At 40.4% G+C, this 20,610-nt stretch overlaps 1 protein-coding gene across 2 annotated transcripts in view; it reads right to left on the bottom strand.

Annotated features, from left to right (window-relative positions):
- Positions 1-3,644: 3,644 nt before the first annotated feature.
- The window catches only part of tmem255a.L (transmembrane protein 255A L homeolog), a 28,280-nt gene continuing 11,314 nt past the window's right edge, over positions 3,645-20,610 (bottom strand). Inside the window, 9 exon segments of one of the 2 annotated variants that reach the window (NM_001094337.1) lie at positions 3,645-4,094; positions 4,127-5,095; positions 9,134-9,277; positions 10,459-10,618; positions 11,764-11,852; positions 13,458-13,526; positions 15,090-15,179; positions 17,845-17,907; positions 20,378-20,520. In NM_001094337.1, the coding sequence (NP_001087806.1) occupies positions 4,943-5,095; positions 9,134-9,277; positions 10,459-10,618; positions 11,764-11,852; positions 13,458-13,526; positions 15,090-15,179; positions 17,845-17,907; positions 20,378-20,520 (911 nt within the window). In that variant the 3' untranslated portion in view covers positions 3,645-4,094; positions 4,127-4,942. 2 annotated transcript variants of the gene reach the window in all.

A 20,610-nucleotide genomic window follows, 5' to 3' on the forward strand; every position in this document is an offset into this window, starting at 1 on the left:
GTTTTTAACGAGGAAGTGTACACATACGTTATACATAAGCGCAATTATTGGCAATTTGGATGGCAACGTGGGCTCTGCACATGTTTAATTCTGTATATTAGTGCACGTCATGGGGCAGGACCCCTTTGTACAACAGCAAATGGTGCAGTCCATGTCCCTTTATCTGCACCTCTGACTGAAGCACAAGCAAAGAGGAGGTACAGTTGCGATGGCAGACCCAGAGGCTTCTTATGCAGATACCCACTGCTGTATATAATCTTTCCCAGGGCTTAAGGGGCAACAGCAAATTAGTTCCATCACTACACTACACTTTATATTGCTTGCAGATTCCAAGAGACAGGGGGTGTCCATCCCCTACATTTTACTTACAGCAACTAGCAGAGCTATTTTTTCCGTGCATTGAGCTTATTTACAGTACAGCTGTATACTGCCCCTTTACTTATTTGTCTTAGCTTGTATGACAACTGCAGTATATGTAAAGTAAATTGGGCTGCACAAATATAAATGTCTAATGCTCTGTAGGCACCAGTGATACTGGGTGTGTTTGCCATGCTGTGCTCTCTTCGATATCTCACTGACTGGCACTGCAACAGTTAACTGAGTTCATTTCGGTGGAATTGTACCCCCGCTGAGCCCTATGAAAAGTGACCAAGACCTGTTTTGTTTCTCCATTCAGTGTTGGTTCCCCTCCTGCAGGTACAGAGCTGCCTGGAAGAATCACATCAGTTAACACTCGCATTGCGGTGTGGCAATAAAACTGCGGTGTGTGGCAAATGCACTTTGAAATATCCCTGGCTATGGAGCTGCAATGGTCCTCTTCTGGTTTTTGTATGAATAATGTTCTGTATATATTCCTGTACAGCTCTTCTTTAACTCTTTTTTTTGTTTTTTCTTACATTTCTTTATATTTGTTTCTTTTCTACATGGTGTGCTACTTTTCATTAAGCCTTTAGACTTTGGAGCTTTCTATGATAATCCAATAAACAGTTTTTAAAAAAACTCTGGACAAAAACGTGTGAAATGACATTCCTCCATGCATCAGCTCTCTAACTTTGAGTTAGTCAGCGACTTGAAGGGGGGCCACATGGGACATATCTGTTCAGTGAGTTTGTGAGATCCTAAGTGTGCATTTATAAACTTTTAAAACAGTTGTATGCACATGGAACTTAAAGGGGCAGTTCACCTTCACTGATAAGACTTATTGTGGCTCCTGCAGGCCTGAGTGTGATCACACTGCACCCTCCGTAGTTACGCCACTGCAACCTTGCTTTGAGGCAGTAAAACCACTGCAGATGATGGCGTTATCAGGTGGGTATTGCCCAGGAGCCTCACTTCACCTGCATCCCCTGACATGACCCCAGACATTTGCCTTACTATACACACTTTCTGCAGTGACCCCACAGTGGCCTTACCTTCCCAGAAAATCTGATGTGTAGTCTATATGGAGTTTTTATTAGGGATGCACCGTATCCACTATTTTGGATTCGGCCGAACCTCCGAATCCTTTCGCGAAAGATTCGGCCGAATACCGAACCGAATCCTAATTTGCATATGCAAATTAGTGGTGGACGGGGGAAAACATTTTTCACATGTGATTTCCCTCCCTGCCCCTAATTTGCATATGCAAATTAGGATTTGGTTCGACCGGACAGAAGGATTCGGCCGAATCTGATTCCTGCTGGAAAAGGCCGAAGCCTGGCCAAATCCTGGATTCGGTTCATCCCTAGTTTTTATAGATTGCCATCACATCTCAGTGCTGCTCGGTGGGACCCCAAAAACAATCCTGTATATGACTGGACATTTCACATGGGAAATCTTAAAAGGTGAGCAATAATCTTATCACACTATATTTTCTGTGCTCACCAGATACTGATTTCTTTGTTGTTGTCTCTGTTTTATTTGAAATAAAATACAAGCCTTCGTCTGTTTATGACTGTGTATGGCTGAGGAGAATTAAAATATTGAAAGTTGTTTTTTCACATCAATAAGCTGTCAAGTCACCAAAAATCTATACTTTTTTTTCTGTAGCTACCACGTGTACAACTCTCTGCTATTTGCACTTTATTTTCTAATTACAGGTTATCCGGAAAGCCTGCCATATAATACCATATAGACTCCATTTTATTGAAATAATCAACATTTTTGGGACAAGTAGCTTGTACTTGACCCAAACTAAGATATAATTAATCCTTATTGGAAGCAAAACCCGCCTATTGGGTTTGTTTAATGTTCACCTGATTTTCTAGTAGATCTATTGATTTTGGAGCTACCTATATTGTTATCCAGAATGCTCGGGACCTGGGGCTTTCCGGATAACGTATCTTTCTGTAATTTGGATCTTAAGCCTACTAGAAAATCAGGAATGCATTATATAAGCCCGATGGGCTGGTCCTGTTATTAATAAGGATTAATTATATCTTAGTTGGAATCAAATACAAGGTACTGTTTTATTATTACAGAGAAAAAGCAAATTGGTTTTAAAAATTTGGATAAAAGGAGTCTATGGGAGATGGCCTTTCCTTAATTCGGAACTTTCTGGATAGCGGGTATCCGGATAACGGATCCCATGCCTGTACTTATATATGCCGCCAGTGGCATATATAAGCCCCAGAGTGTTCTTAAGAAATGTTTGACACCCCTATCCCCGACGCACGCACTTTCTCATTAATCAAGTCCAAACAGCACGTTTACTGTTGGCTTCTTCTTACAGTAGAGTTCCAGTAGAGTTGCACCATTTTTGAGTCCTGAAGCCAGACATATGCCATGAGTTGGGGCTTGGTCCCATTGCTATGGAGCATCCTACATATTTGGCAACTGTAGTAAGGTAAATATAGCTGCTGTCAGAGGAGCCGAAAAGGTGATTTTGAATTGAAATGTCTTAATCAGCTTGGCAGGGCCACATATAATTCATGATCCATCACCCAGATCCTTGGCAATTTGTTCATTTCTTGCTCTCCATCGTGCTTTGAAACTTTACTGTACCTTTCTTGTATATAGAGGCGCATTTATTAAAGGTCTAATTTCGCATTCATGTGGGTTTTTTTAAATTCCCATAAATTCGAAATTCGACTAGTCGATATTTATTAATAAATCAAATTCGGACGAATTGAAACGACCCGAAAACTTGAATCGAATTTGATCGAACTCTATTCGAGTTTATTCTCCGAAAAAAACTCGAAAGTCAGGAAGGCTGCAAACATCTCCAAATTGATGCCTGGATCTCTCTCATTGGGGCTCATTTATCAACACTGGGCAATTTTGCCCATGGGCAGTTACCTATAGCAACCAATCATTGATTAGCTTTTTAAAGATGGCTGCAAGTAGAACAATGAATACAGCAATCTGATTGGTTGCCATGGGTTACTGCCCATGGGCAAATTTGCCCAGTGTTGATAAATGACCCCCATTGTCTTTAACAGCAATTTGGCAGGTTTTAGGCGTCGAATAGTCAAATTTGAATTCTTAAAGGGCCAGAAAATGATCTCAAAAATCGAATTTGATTTAAAAAAAAAAACAAAACAACTCAAATCGAGTTTGGATAACTCCCTAGTTGAATGACATACAAAAAAATTGAGAATTCGAATTTTCAATTTGACCCTTGATAAATCTGCCACATAATGTATAACGACCTTGTGAAACCAATATAAGAAAAAGTCATTTTTAATTTTTGTTCACAGTTTGGTAAATCTATTCCTATATACGGTTGCAGAATGCACTGTGTTGTTCTTTTATTTAATTTTTTTCTACACCCCCCCCACCCCGTTGCAGTACAATAAATATTATTTTAAATAAATAACATTCAGTACAATATACCACGATGGATGTAGATGTTGAGTCACAGTGCTAATGTACAGAAGCCATATCGTTTTTTTACGACGAGTCAAAGTCGTAGCACAGTTGGGAAGCACCAATGTTTCATAAAGGGATTGGAAACCTGAAATTTGCTTGTTATTAAAGCAGATTCGTCTGAAAGTCTCCTCAATTCCATCCCCAAAAAGACACCCACAAATGTTTTTACTCTTTACACTAATTGGTGACTGGCATTGCTAAAGCCTGTGTGACGTGTTTATATATATATATATATATATATATATATATATATATATATATATATATATATATATATGTTTGTGTGTGTGTGTGTGGGTACATCATATAGTACATGTATGTTTATAGGTTCTCCTCGCAAGCTCTTCCTTCACTACTATTTCACTTCCTACTGTGCTGGTGTCAAAGGGAAGAATAGGCACAGCTGACTGGGCGCCATTTTGGAAGCGGACAAGGAACCACGGCCTGAAAACAGGTGAGTCACAAAACACACAACTAATAAAATGTGTAGCCTACAGTGGCTGGTAACTATACTAACAGTGCATGTTTATTCACATATAAAGGAAGAGTTTCTTACACTTTCAAGGCAAAGCTGCACGGGTGATTCCGTAGTTGCAAGTACCTGCCACGAGACGCGGTATTTATTTGAACGGGGTTTGTCGTTGCAGCTTTCATTTCTACCGCTCTGTCGTTTCTAATTCCAAATTAAAAGGCGCAACCACAAAGAAACATTTGAATATTTTACAAAGAAGCATTTCCATTGGAAATAATTAGAACTTTTTTTTTTCTTTTTGTCTCCGTCTCGGCCACAAACGACAAAGATGCATCTGTGCAGGTAATCTTGCCGGAACGGATGGTACTAAAATGCTGCAAAACAAAGTCACCCATGTGGCTTTAGCCCTCGCCATTGAATACGTCAGAATAAAATGACAATATGACCTAACTTAGGTTTGGCAAAGGTGATCATTTTAGTGTTGGTACCTGCCTATATATACTGTATATATTTTAGTACGGATGAGAGATTTCCAAATATGTATCATACAAAAATGTACACTATTTGGCGGGTGTACGCCTAAACCTCTGCTGAGATGAGAAGGGTCTTTATCCGTAAGGGTCATGGAGTGTATGGTGGTGGCTTTTCATCCGGTGGGAAGTACGGTGGAGAATAGCGAGGGGGGGCGTTGGATGGCCACATGAAGCTTGAAGCCTGTCCATTGGGATCATCTGACAAGCCAGAAGGTGTTGAGGCTGGAAACACACTGGAATGCTACAAGGAAGAGAAAGAGACCATTTGTGAGCTTCTTATTTGTAACTTAAAGGAACAGATCAGTGTAAAAATAAAAACTGGGTAAATAGACTGTGCAAAATAAAACATTTTTCTAATATAGTTAATTAGGCAAAAATTTAATTTATAAAGGCTGGAGTGACTGGATGTCTAACATAATAGCCAGAACACTACTTCCTGCTTTGCAGCTCTTTAACTCTGCTCACTAACTTTGCTCTTTAGCTCTCTAAGTCAGGACTCCTATCAGCAGAAACTGCACTGGCCTGGGGTTCTTCCATCGAGCACCACGGATTGCTCCTCTTCCTGCTTCTTCCTTCAGCCCGTGACTGCGCCCCGGGAAATTTGTAAATCGAAGAAGATTGCTCGCTGGAATAACCCTGGGCCGGTGCAGTTTTCTCCTGATAGGAACACCAGCCTGGGGTGTCAGGTAAGTAAATACAATCACTTGGGGGTGCCTAACTTTTGGCACCCCAAGCATAAAAGCTTTCCCTCTCCTTTAAACTGTAGTTTTTCTTCTTTAATTCAGTTTTCCCCTGTGCCAATTGCAATATATTAGTGAATAAAGTACCCCCTCTTGTAAAATATAAGGATATTATAAGTTACTAAGGAGTTCCATGACCAAATAAAAACATGAGACTGAAGGTTTTTCTTATGGATGCACCAAATCCACTATTTGGGATTCATCTGAATCCTTCGTGAAAGATATGGCCGAATACCGAACCAAATCTCAATCCTAATTTGCAAATTAGAGGTGTGAAAGGAAAAAGAATGCTTTACTTTCTTGTTTTGAGACGAAAAGTCACATGATGTCCTTTCCCACACCTAATATACATATGCAAATTGGGATTCAGTTAGGCCACACACAAGGATTTGGCCGAATCCTACTGGAAAAGGCCGAATCCTGGATTCGGTGCATCCCTAGTTTTTATACAGGTCATGGAACTCCGAGGTGACTTATAAAATTCTCATATTTTGTAACAGGGGTACTTTATTTATTATAATACACAAGTTTCAGTGAGTCACGTGACAGAAATGATTTAATTAAGCTCTGTTAAGTATGATTAGGTTCTGCAGTCCATTATTATTCTCCAAGATAAGTGAAGAATTATAGTCTAATTAGTAATTGCAAAACTGTAGGACTGGTTGGCACATGATCTGTGGTCTCCACGCCCAAGCAGCCTGGCATTTTAGAGCGTTGTTTTCACTCTTCATCTCAATCACTCACTGAACTAATGTGGTTTTGTAACAATCCTGATTTCCTGTGTTTATTTTATAGAGGAAGGATACTAAATGCCTAAATGAAGCATTGCAAGGATCGGCACTTTGTTGTTAGGGTTGGTTAATTATCTTAAAGAAGAAGCAAAGGTAAATTCACTTTGCGGTGCCAAAATGTTAGGTATCCCCTCCCTCCCTCCGCGATTTACATTGCTTACCTGATACCCCTGGGTGATCACTTACTGCACTGCCCATGGGTGTTTCTGTAGAAGCGATTTGTCACCATATTCTTTGGCTTCTTCCATCTTTTCTTCATTCCAGCCAGGCAAATGCACAGTAGAGTGACAGCCAAATTTATTCACTCTCCTGAGCATGTTCCTGCCTGGGAATGGAGCAGAGAAGACAGAAGACTGTGGCAAATGAGCTTTTACACAAATACCCAGGCCGGTGTAGTTTTTTGGGGTATCCGGTAATATTTTGGCACCCCCAGCAATTATACCTTTCGTTTCTCTGATAATTAGAATTCAGATACATTTAGCACATAACTAGTAATGAACTCGCTGTGTTGGTTTATTATTTTGGGTTCACTTTTTTTTAGTTCTTTTTCAGAATTAACATTATTATTACAAGGTACTGGAGTCTCAAACTGGTGTGCTCGGTAGTTTTCTGTTTTTGTGATGGGAAACGCACCATTACAAACTGCTACAAATAGAAAACATGGTCCTGCCTTAAAGGGTTATAACCTGTAATTATTCCTGAAGACTGTGAATGTCACTCTTGGTAGATGAAGATGAAAGAGTACAATTCACGCTGATAAGTGTTAAAGAGCTCACCACAAACAGCTTACACACCCAGCCAAGCCAGGGACTCTATGGTATAGTTATAATGCATCATTTACTGTGTACACTGAGAAAACCACACCACTCAGAGGAAATACATATGTGAAAAGATGCAAGTCAAAAGCAGTGTTTGAGGCTTTGTATCAGTATATAAGAGCCGTGTGTGTGTAGCAATTCTGTATATATACATATATGTCGCTGCGGTACGTGCAGAGAACGTGGTGGCCCTGTGGTTGGTTAACAGTGGGGTTATGTGGATACAGGATGAAAATGACCCAGGAAGGGTTAATGGTTGGTGCTGCGGTATGTGGTAAAGACGTGTCGGCCCTAAGGTTAGCGCAGAATCTTGGAAGCGCCAGGATGGCACACAGGGACACGATGTGCCAGCAGACGCGAGGAGCAGCGATCGGTGACAGGTCTGCTCGCTAATATACATCATACCGTACCTGCTTGTGGGGCGACATAGAAGTAAGTAAATGTGAGCCGGATTAACTGAACAGTAGGAGTAATGTCCGTGACGGCTTTACTTACCCGCTACAGGAGTGAGTGGCATACACAGGGTTTTAGTGATTGAGGCTTACACACTGTTTTTTCACACAGTATTTTTGGGGCGCTACTCTATGTCACATGAATGCACTAATATGTTCATTTTTATTCTTGATGATGGTTATATTCACTAATTATGTGATAAGGGAAGTAGAATGACGTCACCACAGGGGGTCACGCAGCTTCCACCCTATTGTTGCACGTCACAGATTGTTTGGCGGGTGTTTAGGGTATTTAAATGTTGTATGTTTGTATGCACAGTTTATCCTGAAGATGGCTCAAGAAGCAGAGCCGAAACGTTTGACAATAAAACTTATATATATATATTTCGGTCGAAACTTTGGATGTACAAGTGATGTACGAATAAAAACCTTTTTTCACATGAATTTGGAGTGTGGGTCCATCTATAAGAATTATACATTTGAATTTGACCCAGCACCCACAAACAGAAGTTGGAGTTCGAGTGCAGGTACCATCTGAACATTTATTTATATATAGATAGATAGATAGAGATATATATATATATATATATATAGTGAATAAAGTACCCCCTATTGTAAAATATAAGGATATTATAAGTCACAGAGGAGTTACAGGACCATATCAAATTTATACAGGTCATGGAACCAGGCTTGGATTTGTTGCGAGGCCACAAAGGCCCGGGCCTAGGGCAGCAGATTATCAGGCAGATGGTTAATATAAAGGCAGTCATCAGAGCTTTAACATCCCCGGGGCATCTTCATTTTGGGGGACTAGCACATCTGAATCCTACAGTATTTACAGCCTGTCTTGTCATGTGTGCAATTTCATTAATACAGGTATGGGTTTTGTTATGTGCAACTTCAATATCCAAACTCTAAAGCACTGCAATGCAGTCTGGTTGCTAGGGACCACATAACACTAGCAACCATGCACTGATATGAATAAGAGACTGGAATATGAATAGGAGTGGTCTGAATAGAAAGATGAGTAACAAAAAGTAGCAATAACAGCAGTAACCTTACAGAACATTCGTTTTTAGTTGAGGTCAGTGACCCCCATTTGAAAGCTGGAAAGAGTTGGAAGAAGGCGGCAAATAATTTAACAACTATAAAAAAGAAAAAGTGAAGGCCAATTGAAAAGTTGCTTAGAATTAACCATTCTGTAACATACTAAAGATGAATCACCCCTTTAAAACCTACTAATATCTTGAAAGCTAGAAAAAACATGAGCGTCATTCAGAGAAAAGCCGCACAAGCACAGGGAAACCAGTGCACCGCCATAAACTCCTATTAGTACAGACTAGAGTCAGTTAACTACTGTGTTTCCATAGGGTAGAATGCAGTTACAAATTTCCTTATGCACAATAAAAGAGAGTTAGCCAGTGAGTATGTGGAAAGTAAGTCTGATTTGAAAGCAATGAGGCTGCAGATTCACTTACCTGTAAGTCATAGGCAGTGTAAGGTGGCAGGTGAGGAGTGCTGTGATAGTAAGTATTGTACGAGGGCACGGCTGGTCTTGTGTTGTACTGTACTGTAGGGCGCGGGGTCTCTGCAATACAACTTATAGCAGGAAGTGCAGGATTCTGTGAAAGCACAATTATAGCAGCATTACAGTGTAAAAGAGTAATCACGTTTAATATACATATACATACTGTCCTAATATTTCAGCATCTCCTTTCATTCTATAAATATTCATGCATGGCTCGTCTGTTAAACAACGGCACTGACCAATTATTTGCATTGACTCATCCTCCACTTACTTAATTAGTTACATAGTTAAATTGGATTGAAAAAAGACAAAGTCCATCAAGTTCAACCCCTCCAAATGAAAACCCAGCATCCATACACACACCCCTCCCTACTTTTAATTAAATTCTATATACCCATACCTATACTAACTATAGAGTTTAGTATCACAATAGCCTTTGATATTATGTCTGTCCAAGAAATCCTCCAAGCCATTCTTAAAGGAGAATTCAACCCCTAGGCGTAAAAATCCCTCCCCTACATAGGCCCTCCCTGGCCTACCTCCCCCCCCCCCGGTCAAATGCCCCTAACTTAATACTTACCCCTCCTACTAGGTCCTCTCCAGCGAAGTTCACAGCAGCCATCTTCTCCCGAGTGTTCATCTTCCTGTATTCAGCGGCGTTTGGTGGCGCATGCGCAGTAGGAGGCATTTACCAGTAAGGATCTACTGCACATGCCCCGAAAGTCACAAAGAAATCTGAAACTTTGTGACTTTCGAGCGCATGCGCAGTAGCTCCGTACCGGCAAATGCCTCCTACTGCGCATGTGCCCGAAAGTCACAAAGTTTCCGATTTGTTTTTTTGGAATCTTTGTAACTTTCGGCGCATGCGCAGTGCCTCCTACTGCGCATGCACCACCAAACGCTGCTGAATACAGGAAGAAGAGCGCTCGGGAGAAGATGGCTGCAGTGAACTCCGCTGGAGAGGACCTAGAAGAAGAAGTAAGTACCAAGTGAGGGGCATTTGCCCGGGGGGGGAGTTAGGGGGGCCTACGCAGGGGAGAGGGATTTTTGCGCCTAGGGGTTGTATTCTCCTTTAAAGGGATTAACTGAATCAGACATCACAACATCACTTGCCTCTCTTCAATGCTATCAAACCACACCTTTCGCTTTATTTCATATATATATAAATATATATAAATAAATACATTGCTTCAGCCTACCAATCAGTAATTTAGGGGGGGAATCATGATATTTGTATCTATAATGAATGACATATGTGTACAGATTCTGGCTCACCATATCCTTGAATCCTCCGAGTACTGCGGCGGTGATGATCCCGAGGAACAGGCCCACTATATTCAGAATGGTTACTGACCACAGCAAGTGATAGAGATGCACAACATCTTGGCAGCTTTTTACATCAGTGTATTCATAGTAGAGGCCAGAGTTTCCAATTCTAACATTAGAAAAGCACAAAGAAAAAATTAGTATTATTTTAATGGAACCATGATTTGCTGCAGCGCTTTAAAGAGTACCAGTGCTGGATTTTAACCTGGTGCACCCCTGAGCCAGTAACACAACCCACACACACACACACACACATACTAACCCCCCTTCGTGCCCTAGGCCTGGGCCTTTGTGACCTGCCCACAAATCCGGACCTGCAGAGTACATCTTATTTTTAGATATGTTTTTATAGATAATGTCACAAAGGTATTGGAAGGTGCCCAGTATAAGGCCATGTAATAAAGCCTACCCTAAAAGAATGAGTTGATGTTAAAAACAAGAGACTATAGTATCCTCTATACATATTAATAAAGACGACAAGAAATTGCCCTGAAATCTGTAAGGGGCACAGATTCGTGTAGGAAATGCTCAATGGTGGGAACGTAACAAGAAATTGAAAGTTTGCTCCAATAGTGTTACACTCTATGGTGATTATTTATGCCAAAACCCGAAAAACGTGTTTGTTTTTTTTACTATAAAATTATATCAATTGCTTTTTACTATAAAATTATATAAATTACTTTTTCGGGATTTATTATACCCCGAGGATTGAAAAAGTCAGAATCTGAATGCAAAAATCTGAGTTTTGTGGTGGCAAATCTGAAAAATTCGTACAATAGGTTTTTTTGGGGGGGGGGGGGGTTTCCCAGCACACAAAATTTTTGGGAAAATGTATTGATAAATAAGGGGAAGAAACCCGTGCGGATTTGGTCAGAGTAATTTTCAGAAAATAATGAGATAAATTCAGACTTTGATAAATGGGTCTCCCTGTGTCAACTTGTATTTAATCTTGACTCTATGTAATGCATATGGGTTGTTTTGTAGTGTTTTGTTTAGTTTTACATGTTGAAAACAATAAAACTTACCTTCAAAAAAAAAAAAAAAAAGTTTGCTCCAGGCCTAGTAACCCATAGCAACAAGAAGAACAGTATGCCGTTTGGAAGGAATCATTTGATTGGATGTTGTTGCTTCCTGCTGTAAACTCAGCACAGGCATTGCCCATGTAGGTATATTCCATGGAGGTATATATTCTAGTCTGCCTCTAGAACAAGTTTGTCTTTCATTGTGTAAGTGGTGCAGCCAATGAACACTTACCTCCCACAATTATACAAATCACAGCAGTAACATGTATTGCTTCTTATTTTAAGGACACAAGGATTGCGCATAGGCTGCTGGCATGTCACCTGCAGAAAGCCAATAAAAGAACAGCGTAAAGCAAGGGCTCGATGCAGTGGAAACAATTCCAGAGCAAACCTATGAGCAGACTTGACATTTGAGTCTGTCGTGAGTTTTTTTACTCAAACTGAGAGATAAAATGACCATCTGAAGCCAAGAAGGCCAGATTAGCTTCATAGGTTTCAACTTAAAGGGATACTGTCATGGGAAAAAAAAAATTTTTCAAAATGAATCAGTTAATAGTGCTGCGCCAGCAGAATTCTGCACTGAATCCATTTCTCAAAAGAGCAAACAGATTTTTTTATATTCAATCTTGAAATCTGACATGGGGCTAGACATATTGTCAATTTCCCAGCTGCCCCAAGTCATGTGACTTGTGCTCTGATAAACATCAATCACTCTTTACTGCTGTACTGCAAGTTGGAGTGATATCACCCCCTCCCTTTCCCCCCCCCAGCAGCCAAACAAAAGAACAATGGGAAGGTAACCAGATAACAGCTCCCTAACACAAGATAACAGCTGCCTGGTAGGTCTAAGAACAATACTCAATACTAAAAACCCATGTCCCACTGAGACACATTCAGTTACATTGAGAAGGAAAAACAGCAGCCTGCCAGAAATTTCTCTCCTAAATTGCAGGCACAAGTCACATGACCAGGGGCAGCTGGGAAATTGACAATATGTCTAGCCCCATGTCAGATTTCAAAATTGAATATAAAAAAATCTGTTTGCTCTTTTGAAAAATGGATTTCAGTGCAGAATTCTGCTGGAGTAGAACTATTAACTGATGCGTTTTGAAAAAAAAACATGTTTTCCGATGACAGGATCCCTTTAAAGAGGCAGTTTAGCTTAATAGAGAATGAAAATGCAAAATCACCCAGGGGTACCAATATGTAAGCCCCCCCGGGGACTAAGATCACATTGCTACCCTGGTCTGGAACTCCTTTTTTTTTAAAAAAAATATGGTATTTTCGAACAACACCGTCTTAATCCATTCAGATGTTCATGTGCAGTACAGTAAAGTAATAAAAGTTACTACAATTCACATGCCCGTCTAGGGTGCCAGAAAGGCTGCTATGGAGGGAGAATTTCTTCTCCTTTAAAAAAACAACTTTTATTGCAATGTACACCTGTCTGTTTATTTTTAATGTTCTAAAATGTTATATTTTGTTGTTCTGCCACTCTCTGGTTTGAAACTGCTATTTGGTTTCTATGGTTGGATTACCCTAGCAACCAGGCAGCAGATTGGAAATCAATACGTAAGATCGTTAGCAGGGGGCCTGAAAAGAAAGATAAGAAGTGAAAAATAGAAATTCACAAAAGAGGAGGAAATGGACATTGTGGTAAGAATATTATCAAAGAAATCATAAGAGCCTAGCTCTATGTCATGAATATGGCAGTTGTATAAGCTTTGGCATTAGTCTGATGTTTCAGGTACAGAAATTGACAGGTTTGGCAGCTGTTATTCGCACATGTTTGGGGCCCGACCAAAAAATCAGATCAGCCCGATATAACCCACCTCGACAAAATTTCAACCATAATACTTTCCTGTATTCTATAGCTCTATATTCCAAGGTACATATGAACTATACATACTATCATGCTATTCTCACCTCTGTAGTATGATCATTATGTGTAGTGGAGTGATAACGACATTTCCCAGCATACAGTGGTCTGAGATCCTTAGGGAAAAAAAAACATGAATCCATGGTTAGAATTGCATTTGTTTTTGTAATTACGGATTTCAGTTTTAATCAATCACAATTGAATTATGCCCTTGGGAAATTAGCAGATAATACCAATTATTTGCTCACAGTCAGTGGGAATAAAGTCCAGAGATCATTTGGCGGGTAGCAACAGTATATCATATTAAGTGGCATATTAAAGAATCTTACCAAACTGGAATATATATTTAAGTAAATATTGCCCTTTTATATCTCTTGCCTTGAACCCCCATTGCATGATGGTCTGTGTGCTGCCTCAGAGATCACCTGACCAGAAATACTACAACTTTAAGGGGCAGATTTATCAAGGGTCGAAGTGAATTCGAGGGAATTTTCGAAGTAAACAAATTCGAAGTAATTTATTTGGATACTTTGACCATCAAATAGGATACTACGACTTTGAATTTACTTCGACTTTGATTCGACGTAAAATTAGTTCGACCATTCAATAATCGAAGTACTGTCTCTTTAAAAAAACTTTGACTTCAATACATCGGCAACTTAAACCTGCCGAATTTCTGTTTAGCCTATGGGGGACCTCCTGTGTGTTTTTTATAAGTTGAAGGATTTTTTGGGAAAATTCGTACGATAAAATCGTTCGATCGTCCGATTCGAAGTAGGATCGTACGATGTATAAAATCATTCGAATTTGAATGTCGGAGGATTCTATTCGATGGTCGAATCTCGAAGTTTTTTCTACTAAAAAAAGTATATTATTTTGAAAATGGTTTATTTACATGAAGCAGGGTTTTACATATGAGCTATTTTATGCCATATCTTTTTATAGAGACCTACTGTACAGTGTTTAAGCAGATATATATTTTTGGGATTGGCTTTCCATGGGAAAATAGCAATGCACGGCTTCAATTTGGCTCTTTTTTGAAAACGTGCATAAACATAATTGACCCATTAGCCCCCCCCGTGGGCATTTCAGCTTCATAGTTTTCCTGCAATTCCCCTTCACTATTATGGAGAGCGGTTCCATGCAATTTGCGCCATTGTTACCCGGTTATCCCACGGAAAACATGCTGCACGTGGAACGCATGCTGAGCCACATGTTATACCTCAGTGCAAATGCTCTCTGCTGACGAGCCAGAGAATTCTCCCGGGGAACTGTGCAGACCAGTTGCATGGGATATACACATACATGTGTGTCACTGCTGTGAGTAGCTACAGGTATGTGATGCTTTATCCAGAAACCCCTCTTTTTTGTTATCTCCACATACCCAGACTATACTGCATATGGGCTGATTGGAGAGGGAAAGGTCAGGTGAAGCTTTGGTGTCTAGGGCATAAATCCAGCTCTGATTGAATGACTGGTAATTATTTTCCATTCTGTATATGAGTGTAGGTACAGTATATCTGCTTCACTGTAACATCAGGTGAGAGTTCATACTAATGACATCCCGTGTGTGACTATGTATGCCATATCTCAGTGCCATGGTCCCAGGTTGGGATGCTGTTGGCATATGAATGCAGCACCTCTGTGGGTCGTTGAGCAGTTTTGCTTTCCATACTTACTAGATGCCTGGCAGCAAAAACACCATCCACAATCGCACAACAAAAGGCCGCAATCACCCCAAAACTGATAAAAACTATGGACGCAACAAGCTGTGGAAAGAAGGGGGGAAAAAAAGAATAACTGGTTTACAAACAAACCATGCAAATGTAACTAAAATAAGCATTCATTTCATTCTGTTGGAATAAAACAATAGAAGTAGGACTGAGATAAACAAGAGGATCCCTACAAGTATGCAATGATGGCATTGCTGCACCTACTAATAAAGTAGCCAAAATGACTCCATAACTGCTTACCAGATTACTTATAAAGTGATTAACACTTAAGGGCTGAATTATCACCTAGGAATAACCTGATACAAATAATAGCAAAGCATAAAGAGCTAAGCTGTACAGTGCACTCTCCTTACCAACCAATCAGTTCTGATCAGCCAAAAGAAGCTAGACAATCTCATTGGTTGGTTTGCTCTGCACTGGTGTCATTTGGGACCTATGGCAGTAAACTAGCCCTGGAGTGCTAAGAAAGGTGAAGAATAATGGAAAAAACAGGTTCATTAAATGGGGAAAGATGGATAAAATGGTTGGTGAATAACACTAATCGGCCACCCATGGCCTTACAGATGGATACCTAACTCATAGTCCAGCAGGATGATTATCTGGATATTAAAGGGGTGGTTCACCTTCAGGTTAACTCTTAGTATGTTATAGAATGGCTAATTCTAAGCAACTTTTCAATTGGCCTTAATTTTTTCTTTTTTTATAGTTTTTCAATTATTTGCCTTCTTCTTCTGACTCTTTCCAGCTTTCAAATGGGGGTCACTGACCCCATCGAAAAAAAACGAATGCTCTATAATGCTACAAATGTATTGTTTATTGCTACTTTTCATTACTTGTCTTTCTATTCTGACCCTTTACTATTCAAATGTCAGTCTCTTATTTAAATCAATGCATGGTTGCTAGGGTAATTTGGACCCTAGCAACCAGATTGCCGAAATTGCAAACTGGGGAGCTGCTGAATAAAAAGCTAAATAACTCAAAAACCACAAATAATAAAAAATGAAAACCAATTGCAAATTGCCTCAGAATGTCGCTCTCTACATCATACTAAAAGTTAATGCAATGTGGCCAGTCACTTGGATGGCCAGGTCCATCAGATAGTCAGTGAGGTATGAGCACAATATGACTTTGGGTATATTTGGGTGATCAACCATTATAGTTGTTGGCTAACTTCTATGAGGGTGTTAATGGCTCATCTTACAGTTTAGCATTGCCTTAGCTGCCACCGGCCACAATGTTCCTTATCATACTGCATAGCCCTCCTATTGTGTTATCACTCCCTCCTAAGCAGTGTGAGGGGGGTAGCAGTGCAGTAACATGACAAGGAAAGCAGAGGGGAGGCATCAAGGTCTGGGGGCTAAGAATAATGACCAATGAAAGCCCATTGGTATCGGGGGCAGCATATGGCTAAAGAGAACCACGTGTTATGAGAGAGATGCAGATGATACCATGAAAATAATGAAATAATAATTAAGCTGCAGTAGGTTTCTAGTGTTATAGGTGATGCACTACTGCTGCCAGTCTGATTGCCCTGAAACCCCACTCCTATTTCCCCTTGCAATGTTACCATCAAGAATATTATCATGTAGTATTTGCTGCAACTAAAGGATAGGTGTTATTAATAGGAAACAGCATAGTATGCAGTTATACAGCTGGGAGGCACCACTGTGCAACTGTCAAATACAAAATGTGGGGTGACTGGCACAAAGGATATACAGTACATCGCTGTATTTAGGCCTAGCACCCTGCCTCTATCCCAGCACAACTGACACAGACATTCAGGCTCTTTTTATTACTTTACCAGTAGCCTTTCTATGGGTAGAACTTATTTAAAATTAAACCTTTGCCAAAGGAGTATGATCCCCTTTAAATGATAAGAAAGGTACACATTGAGGTTTCTGTAAACCTGCGTGACCTAGAAGACGTCATAAACAGCAAATTCTCAGAATTCTGTAATTCTATATGCTTTATGGCAATGGTCAGTTTCCCAGGCACTTCACAAACCACAAAGGGATAAGCGGGATCAATCTGGATTTCAGTAAATGAACAACATTCTTTAGCTGGAAATAACAATAGTGGGGGCACTGATAATCACAGAAGCCAATGGCACCCAGGGACATGTTTTTCTTAAATCCAGCATCAAATCTGCCTCTTCCATTGGATGAAATGGAAAAGCTCGACCACACACCAGCTGGTGCTTTTACACAATTCCAATTAAACAGATAAGGAGGCAGCAGGGGTCAGTTTGGAGCATTTTGATGCCACGTTTTTAAATTGTGGAATTAGTGATCTCACTGGTCTATAGGTATATAATGGTATATAGTGATATCACTGGTCTATAGGTATATACTGGTATATAGTCCCTACCCTCATGTAAAAACACTCAGCCTGTGGCCATTTCTCCTATATCCTTAGCTTTGACAGTAGGGGGACATTGAGCTGTATATACATGGCACTGAAAGCAGGCAGTCTCAAGGCAGTAACATTGCGCAGGCAGGGTTAAATACGTAACATGAGCACGGTAGTAAAAGGAAACGATAGCTAAAATCAAAGTTGCTATTTTAAGGCACGTATCTGGTGCGTCTCTAAAGAATAAGGCCATGTGAATGAACACAGGCACAAATATATCAGCATGAAATGCTGACATGACCTTTCATTAGTACTTAATTATCAGGAGGTGCAATTAACGTTTCGGGCTTACCATTTGTCTCTTGTTTTCTATCAGATTGGATCCAATAATCCCAAGTATGGACCCAAACCCGAGCTGAAGGAAACACAGAATGTCTTTGAGAATACATGCACAGATAAAGGTTAGCACCTCATCCATATTTTAGTGGGTTTCACTAAGGACAATGACTGTATGCTATTTTATACAATCTCAATGACTGAGTTCCATACATCTAGTAGAGGTGATTACATGCATTATACAGTATCTGCTCCATACAGGCATACAAACTAGAGGCTTGCTGTCCTTTAGAGCATGGACACAATTCCTAGTGATGTCAGCCCTATATCACATACATGATTTTGCATGGTTCTATGTCAGTAGGTCAGTCAGGCCAGATTTGTGGAAAGGCAACAAAAGCATTGTCCTAGGGCAGCAGAATTTTAGGGGAGACGTATCACCCAGACACATCGCAATGGATTCAAAAGTACTGGGGACATGTGGACATCGATTTTCCTGTGCACCAATCCCTATGCTCTGGACCCAACAAAATAAGACTTTTCTCGTGCATATGATGGGGGAGGTGGAAGGGGGAAAGGGCGACGACAAATGGTCCTGGCCTAGCGGTGCCCTATGTATAAATCCAGCCCTGAGGTCAGTAGGCCTTGAATTTACAACACTTCAAGAGCCTTACTACGAAATGACTCCAAGATTCTAGGCCGCATTCATTGACCATATTCCTTGCTGGAGTGTAGGGGTAAGCCAGTTGGGAAAGAGCTTGTTACTGTTCAGCCACCTTCCCCAGCTTAGGGCCAATAAATAGCACAGTTGGGTTTAGTTTTTCTAACTGGAATAGGGTTTGAATCCTGGGCACAGATGCAACTGAGTCTTGTAGAACCAGGGCCAGAATATCACTGTTACAGAGTGTTATACTACCACTGGCCAATGCCAAGTATGTCTGGGCGACTGAAGAGACATTTGCATCACTGGCAGTCACTATATTCAATCACAGACATCCCAGTATGTTTTTTAAAGGGATACTGTCATGGGAAAAAAAAAGTTTTCAAAATTAATCAGTTAATAGTGCTGCTCCAGCAGAATTCTGCACTGAAATCCATTTCTCAAAAGAGCAAACAGATTTTTTTTATATTCAATTTTGAAATCTGACATGGGGCTAGACATATTGTCAATTTCCCAGCTGCCCCAAGTCATGTGACTTGTGCTCTGATAAACTTCAATCACTCTTTACTGCTGTACTGCAAGTTGGAGTGATATCACCCCCCTCCCTTTCCCCTCCCCCAACAGCCAAACAAAAGAACAATGGGAAGGTAACCAGATAGCAGCTCCCTAACACAAGATAACAGCTGCCTGGTAGATCTAAGAACAGCACTCAATAGTAAAAACCCATGTCCCACTGAGACTCCTTCAGTTACATTGAGAAGGAAAAACAGCAGCCTGCCAGAAAGCATTTCTCTCCTAAAGTGTAGGCATAAGTCACATGACCTGGGGCAGCTGGGAAATTGACAAAATGTCTAGCCCCATGTCAAATTTCAAAATTGAATATTAAAAAATCTGTTTGCTCTTTTGAGAAATGGATTTCAGTGCAGAATTCTGCTGGAGCAGCACTATTAACTGATTCATTTTGAAAAAAAACATGTTTTCCCATGACAGCATCCCTTTAAGTAGGGTGCACACATCAGGGATGCCCACACTTCCCAGTTCAGCATACAGTATATTTTTTTTAAATGACAGCGCTCCAAAAGCTCTTTTTAAACACCTTTCTTTATGGTATACTAAGGCAGTCTCACGCAATGTTTTAAAGGACGTTCCCTGTTTGAGTGCTGCTGCCCTTGCATGTGATAAATAACTGCTTTTTTCAAGGGAGTGCTGTAGTTTACAGGAAATATAGACCCTAAGAACACCACAGAAGGCCAGGTAAACGGCCCTTCCCAAGCATAGCTACATAGAAAGAAGGGATTTATTCCCCAACCTCCAGAAACTGCTGCTCAGGCAAAGTATTCAGAATACCTAAAGAAATGACAACTTGTTCTAAATATTGAGTGAAAGAAGAGCTGTCAGCCCAGAGGTAGGCTGTGCCAGGGGGGAGAACTGAAAATTTCAGTGCTGATGATGTCACTGAAAGTTGCGTCACTGCGGGGCACTTACGCCTGGAAATGACATCACTGCGCATTTGTTTGCTTGAAGCTGTTGGTTGTTCGCCTCACATACACAGACTCTAATTTGCAGCGTAACACCAAAATCTCAGGAGAATGCCACAAAATGACTGTAAACTGGGGGGGGGGAGGCAGTCAAAAAGACTAGAGTGCTAGCCTAAACGTTAGCCGGATTTTGCTCAATAAACACATTGATTTTTTTTCATAAGACCTGTGAGATCGAGCCTTTTTTTCAGTCTTTTTTTTGTGCCAAAATCTGGAAACAACTGCTTTAAAGTGAGAGGAAGGAAACATGAAACAATATGTGCCCTTGATCTGGATGACATTATTCATGCACAACTCTGTTTAAAGAAGCTTCAGAATGGATTAAAGGGTATGAGAAGAGTCCAACTTACAATAACCCCTGGATAGTAGCCTCCCACGGTCACATTTTCTGTTCTCGTTGTTGCAGCCATGCCAAGCGTAAAAATTAATGAGGATACAATGAGGAGCGTCACAGTTACAAAAACTGAATTTCGTCTTCTTTTATTAAATGAACCTGAAAATAAGGCATAAGTATAAAAAGGAGAAAACTGTATTTGCTTGAAACATAGTCATGCAGTGTGTGGTCTGGTCATTTCAAAATGCA

Source organism: Xenopus laevis, chromosome 8L (genome assembly GCF_017654675.1).
Source record: "Xenopus laevis strain J_2021 chromosome 8L, Xenopus_laevis_v10.1, whole genome shotgun sequence".
Taxonomy (NCBI): Eukaryota; Metazoa; Chordata; class Amphibia; order Anura; family Pipidae; genus Xenopus; species Xenopus laevis.